At 46.2% G+C, this 12,832-nt stretch overlaps 1 protein-coding gene across 7 annotated transcripts in view; it reads right to left on the bottom strand.

Annotated features, from left to right (window-relative positions):
* Positions 1-1,174: 1,174 nt before the first annotated feature.
* The window catches only part of NDUFAF6 (NADH:ubiquinone oxidoreductase complex assembly factor 6), a 36,638-nt gene continuing 24,980 nt past the window's right edge, over positions 1,175-12,832 (bottom strand). For 6 of the 7 annotated variants that reach the window (XM_075920345.1, XM_075920346.1, XM_014578998.3 and 3 more), the window contains exons 8-9: positions 2,321-2,377; positions 1,175-1,532 (exon numbers count right to left, since the gene is read on the bottom strand). In XM_075920345.1, coding sequence (XP_075776460.1) covers positions 1,404-1,532; positions 2,321-2,377 — 186 coding nt within the window. In that variant the 3' untranslated portion in view covers positions 1,175-1,403. Of the gene's footprint in view, positions 1,533-2,320; positions 2,378-9,793; positions 9,946-12,832 lie in introns of all 7 variants that reach the window. The other variant, XR_012901308.1, reaches the window with a different exon arrangement.

The following is a 12,832-nucleotide window of genomic DNA, read 5'->3' on the forward strand; positions in this document are numbered from 1 at the left end:
TCAGTGGTGTTCCCAAAAACGGTTACATTACAAACTGGATATGAGTCAAAAGTGTGTTGTACTTGCCAAGAAGGCTAATGTCGTATTGGACTGCATTAGGAGCACTGCCAGCCAATGGAAGGAAGTGATTATTCCCCTCTATTGAGCACTGGTCAGGCCACATCTAGAGGCTCCTTGTCTGAGAGTCTTGGCAGTGTGGGCTGTGAGACGGATTCTAAGGCTTGGCTGGCCAGATCCAGCCCACGGGCTGGATCTTGCCCACCCCTGGAGTAATTCCATCAAGAGTTGGAAGTGTGAACATCCAGCATATCTCATAAGCAAGTTTCTGCTCATGTGGGGACTGGAGAACAAAGATGTGGGGATGAGATGAAAGCATCAAGGATTTCAGTAGTGGTACAGTCAAACAATGGCATACACAAGCAATGTTGCTTTGTGTAATGTGCAATTTGTAATATACCAATATTAATGCTTAGATGAATACCAGAGTATCAAGTGTAAGCAGGAATTATGTTTTATGTTAGGAAAGCATTTAGCAGCTAGAGTACGATGCCAGGAATAAATCGTAAGTTGTATTAACAAGGGATTAGCCCAAGTAATTAATAAGGTATGGTGTCATATAAGAAGCCATACCTGGGGCCTGCAGCTCAGTAGGCCAGGATGGATATTTCCATCCTTGGAGTACACAGCCTAGTACAGCCTTGAACCCTGTAAACAGAAACACCAGCTGGCCTTTATCAGCTTTAACCCACGCACTTGAGCTGGGAAACTACTAAGCGGGAAACAAGTCTGACCGTGGTCTCAGCTCATGAGAACGCTAAAAGTGACGTGGAGCCAATATGTGCACACCCAGTAAACAACTGTTATATAACCAGTGTGGGCAGTCCTGTGCCTAATGAGTTTTACCAGAGACCTAGACCTCGGGGGGTGCCCTGGATTCCCCCAGCTGGAAACATGTCAACTGTAGAAGGGACATAAGCATTCCAAGTACCTTTTACTCATATACATTGCTCTTTAGTGCTTGCTAATGTGCATTCTGTCTGTAGTAGCAGTGACGCAGTAAGACTAATAAAACAAATTATTCCTAATCAACTCCATGTTGAAGCAAATCCATAATCCTGTTTGTCCATGGCCCTGTGAGTTGACATGGTTATTACAACAATGACCACAACCTTAGAACAGTACATATCCACTCCTTATGTATTTGCCAAATCACATCTGCCTAAATTATTGACAAAAAACCAAGCTTTTCCTATGATCAGCGAGGTAATAGCTACAGTTTACACTCATATGCTACTTCTAATTCAGAAGAGTTCGCAAAATGTATGAAGTTGCTTATTTAACAAAAAGCATTTCTATACAATTTATCAGTTTAAAAAATTACTCGATATGATATAAGTCTGTTTTTAATATATTTTTTTCCAGGATCTAATATACAAATACAACGGTAGTAACGTGCTCTTCTTATGTAAGCTTGGATGGAATACATTGAAATCTACTTTCTGTATTTTATATAAATAATCCTCTAAAGCAACCTAGAAAAGAAAAAAAAAGAGGTTTAATATGTATAATGTACACAAATAAACATAATATACAAACAGCAGCATATGAAATATTTTCTAGACATCTAAACCATTTTTGACAGTATATATGAGTACATGGAAAGAAACCCTTTTGAGAAAATGTGCCCTTAAAAATGGAAAATAAAACAACTGGCATGTTAGACATCTTTAATCTATATTTAGGCGCCTAGACAGGTGACATGATTCTCAGGTGTACTAGGGTCCCAGAATGCCCAGTGAAATTAAAAAAAAAATCTATTACAGATTGAACCTCTGTTGTTCAGGACTCTCTGGCCCAAGCCACAGAGGTTGCCTACAGCTGGGGGCTCAGCCAGCAGGCAGCCCGGAGGGCAAGTGGCCTTGGGGCAGGGAGCCTGGCCAGCGGCCAACAGCTGTAGCAGGGCAAGACAGGGAAGCCTCCCCCTCCCCAACCCCCAGCTGGGAATGTAGAGACGCTGCCAGCCAGCGGAAGGGAGCACCACTGGCTGGAGGGGGGCAGCAGCTGGGAGTGATGCTCCACCAGCGACCACGGGCAGTGCACTAGCCAGGCCAGTGGACAGGAGGGGAGCCCCAGGAGATTCCAAGGCCTGACCACCTCTGGTCCAGCAAATTCTCTCTGGGACCACTCATGTCTAGAGGCTGCTGGCCCAGGAAGGTCCAACCTGTGCTAATTCACAATTAACTAAGTGCATTACTGTTTATAAACTTAAACAAACCAAAATTAGTCTATCACTTAAAGAGTGCATTGTTACCATACTTACTGTATACAGAAAGGCAGGAAATGCTTTAACAGGAACATTTTTACTGAAGGACCTGGCCTGAAAGCAAAAGGAAAAAAAATATTGAATAGGGAAGTTACCACATCAAACTGAACATCAAACAGTGAGTTTTATGGCTCAAACTGGCAGCATTTATCGTGAGCTTGATTCTTTCTCATCTGAATATTCTGCAATGAAAGGTACAACTTTCATTATGCTGTATAAAAAACCAAGCACCAACCTTCAGCCTATACAGAAGTATTTAAAAAACAAAGTGTCTAATATGGTGTAATGTCCATTTACATTCTTGTGACTTTTCGCAGTCTTAAACTGTAGGTTTACTACAGGTTTACTTTGAAAATTGGTATAATTCATATTTCTGCAGTCTCTGACAGAACTACAGCCTCTCTCCAACTTACGAACTGGTTACGGACCAAGCAATTGGTCGTAACTTGGTTCGTTCGTAAGTTGGACCCCATTGAGTTACACGCAACCACGCTGTTCGTAAGCGCAGATTGCGTTCGTAACTCGGGGTCCGCCATTTACGACAGCTTTGGTCACAACTGCGAACGGTCGTAAGTCGACCGTTCGCAACTTGGGGACCGGCTGTATGGAGCTTACAGAAATGTCATAAGTGTTGTATACACAAAATGCATGATCCTCCAATATCTGCAGAGTCACAAGGAACATGATAATTCCCTGATTGCTGTAGGACATAGCAAGGATCATTTAAGATTGGTGGTGTTTGTAAAGCAGTGGAGCGCTGCTTCTTGGCCTGAGAAAGGAGCACTAGCTAGTGGGATTGCATCATAATGCAGCTTGGGGTGAGACAAGCTTAACTTTTGGAAACACAAAGCCACATTCCGGGTTCTGTGCCAAACTTGCCTTAGCTCTCCAGTGTAGGGATACCAGAATGAGAGCAGCACTGATCGTGGAGAAGTGGCTGTCACATTATGGAAACTTGCAACATCAGATTGCTACTGGCCAGTAGAAATCATTTTGGAATTGGAAAATCTACTGCAGGAGCAGTTGTCATGCAAGTGTGCAGGGCCATTAATCCATTTCCTGCTATGCAGAACTGTGACTCTCAGCAACATGCATGACATAGTGGATGGATCTGCAGTAATGGGGTTTCTGAACTGCAGTGAAGCAACAGATAGCATGCAGATCCCTATTTTGGCATCCACCTTGCCATAGAGTACATCAACAGAAAGGGCTAACTTTTGTGATTATACAAGTGCTGGTGGATCACTAACATCAATGTTGTCCAATCAGGAAATGTGTATGACACTTGCATCTTTAAGAACACAGGACTTTTCAGAAAGTTACAAGTCCAGATTTTCTTTCCTGATCAGAAAATTACCACTGGCAATATTGAAATGCCAATAGTGAACCCTTGTTCATTAAGTTATATGCTGGTCATCTCAGCAGCATTAAGGAAAAATTCAACAGCTTGCTCAACAGTTGCAGAATGAAAGATGAATGTGGATTTGGTAGACTGCATTGGCACTGGCAGTGTTTACTCACAAGGCACAGAGCAACACAGCTCAGAGATGCTTTGAAAGAGGACTTTAACAGCAAGGCACACATAAGAACATAAGAACAGCCGTACTGGCCAAAGGTCCATCTAGCCCAGTATCCTGTCTGCCGACAGTGGCCAGCACCAGGTGCCCCAGAGAGGGTGGACCGAACACAATGATCAAGCGATTTGTCTCTTGCCATCCCTCTCCAGCCTCTGACAAACAGAGGCCAAGGACACAATTTTATCCCCTGGCTAATAGCCTTTTATGGACCTAGCCTTCATGAAATTATCTAGCTTCTATTTAAACTCTAATATACAAACTACTGTGTTGTGGTGCATTTTGCTGGTCCTGCAGTTTGAAGACTTGTTAGTAACTGTGTGGTGCTTGCTGCACATCTAGTAATATGATGCTGCCTATGTACTTATTATGATTATATGGTGCTTACTGTACATTTATGATTATTCCACGATATTTGTCATTGATCCTGTGAGTTGACAGAGTGTATTATAACAACTCAGTGGGTACTTTCACTACTGCCAAATGTTCTGTAGTCTATGTTGTGTCTCCCCTTACCTAGCTGTACAGGGAATGAAAAGCAGGTAACTCTTCCTTTCTTTGTTTTGCTGCTATCTCTTCTAGAACAAGTACATTATTGATAAGTCAATAGCTGTGTCCTGCTAAGCTGAGAGAAGCCATCACTATAATGGGAGACATTTATACACTTATCCAAAGTTCCTTCCCATGTATCAGACTCAGCCATGCTTGACTGCCAGGATCAACTGGACTGTGATGTAGTCTCAAACATGTCCTGGCTCATGGCAGAACTGGACCTCCAGTCAAATGTCCTGCCAAATACGGCATGCAGCAATTTGTAAAAGTGGCAACTCAGCACAGGATTGCCTATTGGCTTCCCTGGCCTTCTGATATGCCTGACAACAGTTCCTTTGCTTTCACACAAAACTGCAGCTGACTCCAATCATATCTCTTTTCCTGCTTCCCCCTCTGCAATCTGCTTGTAAATGCCCATTTTTCTACAGCTGGTCTGTAGCCATGCTTTCACAGCCTCATCTCCCCATAGGCCCAAGAGGCCCAATATCTTTGATCAAGTCCAGGCTGGAGTGCATCTGGAATGTACAGCTTGCATGGACCGGTTGGCAGATGCACACAGTAATGGAAAATTAGTAGGTATGCTCGCACAATCAAGAAACAGCATTTCAAAAAAACTACAGGATTTGAAGTGAAGGAACTTTCAGCCTCTGGGACCCCAGGACAGTGGAGTTCACAACTGTGATAAGAGTAGTCAGTGTCAGGCATTGCAGGACAGCCACTAGAGAACTTTTAGGGTCAATATAGGCAGTGTCTACATTCATACTGCATCAACCACAGCACTTTCTCAGAATTTACATTGGTGGGAAACAAATTTAAGTGTAGACACATGTACAACCAGGTCATCACAAGGGGTGTGTCTAGACTACATGGTTCCGTCGATGGAGCCATGTAGATGAGTTTATTAGACATAGCAAAATGAAGCGGCGATTTAAATAACTGCGCTTCATTTACATCAAAATGGCCACTGCGCTATGCCGACGATCAGCTGATCTGGCACAGCGGGGCAGCCAAGACTTCCCTTGTCGATCGCGGGGCGTCTAGACTGCCCCGCTGTGCCAGATCATCTCATCATCTGCACAGCACAGTGGCCATTTTGATGTAAATGAAGTGCGATTATTTAAATCGCCGCTTCATTTTGCTATGTCTAGTAAACTCATCTACATGGCTCTGTCGATGGAGCCATGTAGTCTAGACATATCCATTGTGGCTTACGTTGACCTAGCTTGATAGTGTAGACCAGGCCTTAGTCTAGTCCAGTGTTTCCCAATTGGTGCTCCGGGGAATCCTGGGGTTCCGCGGAGCAAAACAAGGGGTTCCGCGAGGAGTCGGCGCTCCCCCGCCCCCTCTGAAAAAGAGAGAGAGAGACGGCTAGCCAGCAGAGGCATGGGGGGTGAGTTGTGTGGGCTTGTGGTGCTCATGCTCCAGCAATATTTGGAGCTGGAGCAGGTCCTGACTCCCCTCCCCCCTCGCACATCCTCCCACCCCAGCCCCAGAGTGTCTCTCCCCTGTCCTGGCCCTGGTCCTGGCCCTCCCATGCACAACCTTCACTGAGCTCCCCCTTGCTGGCTGCTGCTGCCCTGCGCAGCACGCTCAAACCAGTGGATGGGGAGACACCCGGACATGACATAACATCATGGCCTGGGATTTTAAACCTGCTGGGTGCTGTACAGAGCCGCATGGCTGAGTTGCGGGTTCGGAGTCCGGGGACAGAGCATAGACTCCGGCCCCGCAAAGTGGAAGGCAGAAGGTACGGGAGAGGGAGAGGGAAAGGGAGGGGGAGGGGATTGTGCAGAGGGAAAGGGGAAGGGTTGGGAGAGGAAGGTGCTTGTGCGGAGGCAGAGGGGAAGGCACCAAATGGACAGGGGTGGAGGAGAGACAAATGCCAGGGGGCCAAGTGCAGACAATGAGGAAAAGGGCAGGAGGGGAAGTGTCAGTGGGAGGGGGACAGGGTGATGCTGGGAGGGGACAGGATAAGGGCATTGAGGGCTAGAGGGGTTAGGGGAGGTGCTGGGAGAAGGCTTGAAAGAAGGGGTGGGCATGAGGAAGGCCGGGATGGAGCAAGTCATGTGTGAGGGCACAGGGCATGAGGGGAATGGGGGCAGAGGGTGGTGAGGGGTGGGCATCAGGGAAAAAGGGGGCAGGGGAAGAGAGGGAAGGGGGAGGCACCAGGAGGGTGCAGGGGTAAGGGAAGGTGCAGGTGCCAAGGGATTCTGGGGGTGAAGCAGAAGGGCAGATACCTGCAGGGGAGGGACCAGCACCAGAGGAGAGACGCAGGGCAGGTTTGTAGAGGGAGGTGTTAGAAGAGGGGGTGAGGAGGGGTAGCTCACATGATCAGAATGGGGCTACTGGAGAAGAGAAGGGCAGGTGAAGGGGGGAGGTTGCAGGAGGGCTGAGGACAGTGAGAAGAGCAGGAGTGAGGACAGCAGAGGAGGGTGCGGAGTGGGGGTGCAGCAGGCACCAGGGGAGCTGATGGAGCAAGGGGAGGAGACATGGCAGCAGAGGGAAAAGATAGAGGTTTAAAAATATTTATTAATAACTTGGGTTGCACATCCAAACAAGCCACATGAACTCAGTACTGGTGCAGAACACAAAATTCATTTTGCTCATCTGAGGAAACTCTTAGGCTATGTCTACACTTGTTGTTTCTTGCGCAAGAACATCTTGTGCAAGAGTTCTTGTGCAAGAACACATCCACACTGCCATGTGCGAGCTGTGCTTTTGCACAAGAGCGTCTATGGCAGTGTGGATGCTCTCTTGCCCAAGAAAGTGCTGATGGCCATTTTAGCCATAGGGCTTTCTTGCACTAGAAATTCATGTTGCCTGTCTACACTGGCCTCTTCCGCAAGAATAGTTGCGCAAAAGGGCTTATTCCAGAGCAGGAGCATCGTAGTTCTTGCGCAAGAAGCCCTGATTTCATATATGAGACCGACAGTGTACTTGTGCAAGAACACACGGCCAGTGTAGACATGAGGCAATTTTTGGCGCAAGAACGCGCCAGTGTAGACACAGCCAAAGGGAGGGAGGAAGGCAGAGGCAGGGAATCAGCGCTGGCTCAGCATGTCTGGATGGTTTGGGGGAAGGTGCAGGGAAATTAAGCTCAGCTGAGTTGCAGAGTGGGGAGGTCCGGGAGCTGGGCTGGGTTGGGCTGTGGGGTAGGGTGGGGTGGGGTGTGTGTGTGTGTAGCTCAGAGCTCAGTTTGGCTGCAGGAGGAGGGAGGTGCCGGGAACCGGGGCTAGACTCAAGGGGAGAGAGGGGGCAGGGAATCGGCGCTTGGCTCAGCAGTTTTGTGGGGCTTGGAGGAGGTGCAGGGAAACGGGGCTCAGCTGTGCTGTGGGGGAGGCATGCAGGGAACCAGTGCAGGGCTCAGCTGGGCTGAGGTGGATGGGGGAGGGCATACAGAAAAGACGGGCAGCTCAGCTGGGCTGTGAGGAGCTGCAGGGAACTGGTGCTGCACTCCCTTGGATTGTGGGGGATGGTTTTGGGGGAGGTGCAGGGAACTAGCAGGGGTGGGCAGCTCAGTTGGGTTGCAGGAGATAGAGGTGCAAAGAAGCCTAATGGGGACGGGGAAAACCAGGAGCCCTGAAATGACCTCCCCTGGTCCAAAAATTCCTCATCTGGGACCAGTCAGGGCCAGACGGTGCCAGATCACGAAGGTCCAACTCCTATCCAAGTCCGCTCCTTGCACTCTCCCTTGTAGCCAGACACCCTACCCCCAACCTGCTCCTGCTTCCTCCCGCTGGCCAGACACCCTACATCCAGCCTGCATCTGCACCCTACCTACCACCCAGACCTTGCTCCCTTCCGTCCCCCACCTCCTTCCCAGATCATGCACCCCATCCTTATCCCGCTCCTTGGCAGCCCTGCCATCCACCCTAGCACCGCCCTGGCCCCAGCACCTTGCCTCATACCCCAAGACTCAGCAGCACCCTGATCCTTGTCCCAGCACCCTGCCAGTCACCCTAGTGCCCAGCAGGACCATGTCCCTGACCCCAGAACCTTGCCCCAGCATCCCACCACCTGAGCCAGCATCCTTCCATCCAGCAGCACGCTCTCCTCAGCCCCAGCACCCGCTAGCACTCTGTCTCCTACCCCCACCAGCACATTTGGGACCACAACAGTGAGGCTTGGGGGTTTTTTGGAGGAGCTTTTTTTTGTTTTTTGCATCTCACTTGTGTGGCCCCAACTGACTTTTCTGTGGGTCAGTGACCCTTGACTCAAAACAGGTTCCTCACCCCTCTCATATATAAAGACAATGCTAAAACCTTTTGAGTTTGACATACTATTTTATTTCAAAATGAAGCCTGGCCAACAAGCCCCCAATTGGGACCAAACCCCCATTTCACTGCAGCATCATAACACTCCTGCACCACCTAACTCCAAATCTGAACCTATCATACGCTGGAACCCCCTGTCCTGAGCCTCTTACATCCCCAAACTCCTGCATCCCCACATCCTCAGTCTTCTGCCACAACATTCCTCCACCATCCACACATCACAAATCTGTGTCCTGAGCCTATCATACCCCCAACCTTCTTGCTCTGAGTCCCTCACATACCCAACCCAAACTCGCAAACCCTCACATCCACAAGCCCTGGCTTGGTCAGCACCCCAACCTTCCGCCTGAGCCCAACACTCCCCAGCCTAGAGCCTCCTCCCCGAGCCAACAGCCCCTTCTCCTGCATCCAAATTCCCTCCCAGAGCTTGTACTTCTCACCCCTTCCCACACCCAAATCCCTCATTCCCACCCCACCCCACACCTCACTCTCACTAGGTTGAGACAGGTATAAGGGCTGGGGATAGCAAGTGATGGAGAGGAGAGGAACAGAGCAGATGAGGCCTCACAGAAGAGAGGTGGGGGGGTGTCTCGGGGAAGGAATGTGATTTTCATGAATTGGTGGGTCACTCTCTCCTCCTGCTCCCCTCCCTTTTTTTTTTCCTTGACAAACCTAGGGGTTCCTTGAAATTCTGAAAAGCTGAAAAGGGTTCCTCAGCCAAATAAAATTGGGAAACACTGGTCTAGTCAAAGAAAGACTGACCAGTGATCAGTAACTCTACTCATTAAATTTAGGTCCCAATGTGCTACAAAGAGAAACCCTCCCATTGATGTAGGGCTACAGCAGTGTCGTTGTGCCACTGCAGTGTTTTCAGTGTGGACAAGTCCTTAGTTAGTTGTTGTTAGGATCATCTTTTTAACTCCTGGGATGCATCATCATTTTATTATAGTTTCCTCAGTTATGAAATTGTGTTAATACCTACTTATATCGACTCTCTCAGGAGTGGTGTGTTGATTCATAAATTATGCAACACTTATAATTTTAAAAGCATTATATAAATTAAACCTCACCTTACTCACATAAGTAGTCCCATTGAAGTCAAAGTGCCCTTTCTATTAAAATATACTGCAAAGGATGTAAAACTGTACAGTATGTCTTGGATACTCGGATATCACACTTTAGTGCCAAATTCACTGCATCTCTGCTGTTTGTAGTCATTTTACTACAGAAAAGTAAAATATATAAACTTTACTTTGTCACTTTTCTTCAAAATACACATTATTTCTAAACCCTTGTTGGCCTCATGTCAAATTATAATGAAATATGGTAATGTCAGGTAAGGGAATGATTGACCACAAAAGACCTAATTAATAAGTACATTTAAATAATCTTTGCCACTTTTTTTAGTGATCATATAAGAATATCCAAAAATAGGAAAATATATTTCCTTATTATTTATATGACAATAACAAAATTTACTTTTCATGTAAATTTTAATCTGAGCTCTCTCTCTTAGTGTTAAAGTCTATCAAAACAAACCCTTTAACATAGTTCCATTCATAGTAGAGTTACACTACTTACCTGGTCTATCATTTGTTCAACTTATTTTTGCTACTGAATTCTTTAAAATGAATTATTCCATATTATACACTGTAACAAACTTGCTTTACAATATGTTTACAATCTGGAATTTTATCTGAATATTTAATTTAATTTAATAAATGATGCATGTGATGTGATAATTTATAAATTAATATTTCTCTCTAATCTATTCCTTTAAACTTTTTAAAGTCATAGAATATCCAGTAACTTTTTTATTGGTATTGACTGCATTTATTTGCTTCAGTTGTATCTAGTTCTTCATTTTCATTGGCTACACTGTAGAATGTCTTCTTTAAAAGACTCTGCCAAGAGTGACAAGCCTAAACAATAACAAGTATCAAGACTGATCATATCTGTCAGTTTTTAATCTTCACAATACATCACTGTAGTATTTTTTTAAAAATAATTGTTTACTGAACTGCAAATTGTTATTAATCTTATATTAAAATGATAGTGCCACTTGTAATTAGTGATAGAAATGTAGCCGTGTTAGTCTGGTGTAGCTGAAACAAAAAACAGGACTATGTAGCACTTTAAAGATTAACAAGATGGTTTATTAGATGATGAGCTTTCGTAGGCCAGACCCACTTCCTCAGATCAAATAGTGGAAGAAAATTGTCACAACCATATATACTAAAGGATACAATTAAAAAAATGAACACATATGAAAAGGACAAATCAAATTTCAGAACAGAAAGGGGATGGGGCGGGAGGTAAATGTCTTTGAGCTAATGATATTAGAGGTGATAATTGGGGAAGCTATCTTTGTAATGGGTAAGATAATTAGCGTCTTTATTCAAAGGAGTGTAAAGTGTCGAATTTAAGCATGAATGACAGTTCAGAGGATTCTCTTTCAAGTGAAGTCTTAAAAGGCCTTTGAAGCAGGATGCAGGTAATCAAGTCATTGAGACAATGTCCTTTCTGGTTGAAATGGCAAGAAACTGTTTTTTCTTTGTGATCCTGTCTGATATCTGTTCTGTGGGCATTGATCCTTTGCCTTGTATCCTTTGGTATATATGGTTGTGACAATTTTCTTCCACTATTTGATCTGAGGAAGTGGGTCTGGCCCACGAAAGCTCATCACCTATTAAACCATCTTGTTAGTCTTTAAAGTGCTACAAAGTCCTGTTACTTGTAATTAGAGTTGCCTGACATTTGCCTGTTTTCATTGGCTTATTGTCTGTTTGGGCTTAAATTTACCACACAGAGTGTCTTTCACAAGATGATTTTTTTTTAAAGTTTCCGCTAAAACTGATCAGCCATTTCTGAAAAAAAATAGGGAAAATAAGTTGTTGACCCATTTTAAAAAATCTTCCAACTATTTTATTGATGTGGTCTAGTGCTTTGGGGGACTCTATAAAAATGCACCCAAATTTGGCAAATTTAAAAATCTCAAAAAAACTGCAGTTTTAACATGCTTAATAGAGACATGTTAGAATCTGGCAGCTAAATTTGCCTAAGATTTCACTTGCACGGAGCATGCTCCATCCCTGTATAACTTCTCCATTTATCCTCAGAGTCACTCAGACTCCGTCCTGGCACTGCAAGCGCTAAACAGGAAATTCTCTGCAACTACTACATGTGGCAGTTGGGGGTAAGAGGCCATGGTGGAGCCAGGCACCAGAATGAGGAGCAGCGAGACAATCTCTCCTATACACTCAATGCCCTGCTGCTGAGCCCCAGGCGGCAAGAAGAAGGAGAAGGAGGGAGGAGCCACACTTGAACATAGAGCAGCGAAAAATGGTAGGGGAGGGGCCAGAGGAAGACGGGCAGGGACAGGTGAGAGGCGATTGGATAGGGGAAAATAGGCAGTCCTGATAGAGACACAAAGTTAGTGGCACAGACACAAAGATCTAAAAACACTACAATACTCTCTTACAAAACCTGAAATTGAACCTGGACATCCTAAAATCTCTCCCACAAACACCTGTGAAATTACATACCATATCATCTTCCCTCTAGGGCGGTGGTTAAGCCAAGGACTGCACTTTTCTATAGAGGGGGTGTAAGGTCTGAGGCAGAGGTTGGGTGCAGAAGGGAGCGTGGGATTGAGATGCAGGAGAGGGTGTGGGATCTGAGATGGAGTTTGGGTGATGGAAGGGGTTATGATCTGGGGCACAGCAATGGGGTGCAGAGTCCAGGAGGGAGTATGGGTACAGGAAAGGATTCTGGTCTGGGGGAGGGGTGTAAGACGGGGTTCAGGGTCTGGGAGGGAGTTGTGACCAAGGGAGGGAGGGGGAGAGAGGGAAACAGGGCACAGAGTGTTTTGGTGATGACCTGGGGCAGAAGGGGGTGGTAACCTAGGACAAGGAGTTAGGCTGTGGGAGGGGCTGGGGTGCCAGAGGCTGAGCAGGCCCCTCAGGCAGGTTTCCTGCCTGCTGGGGCCCCAGAGCTCAGAGAATCTGTCTGTTCCGTATGCCTCTCTGAGGGGAAAACTTCATGCACTGCCCCCCGCATAATCTCTCAGCTCTCATTGATCAGTTCCCATTGGGTGCCATCACCTCCAC

This window comes from Pelodiscus sinensis, chromosome 2 (assembly GCF_049634645.1).
Source record: "Pelodiscus sinensis isolate JC-2024 chromosome 2, ASM4963464v1, whole genome shotgun sequence".
Classification (NCBI taxonomy): Eukaryota; Metazoa; Chordata; order Testudines; family Trionychidae; genus Pelodiscus; species Pelodiscus sinensis.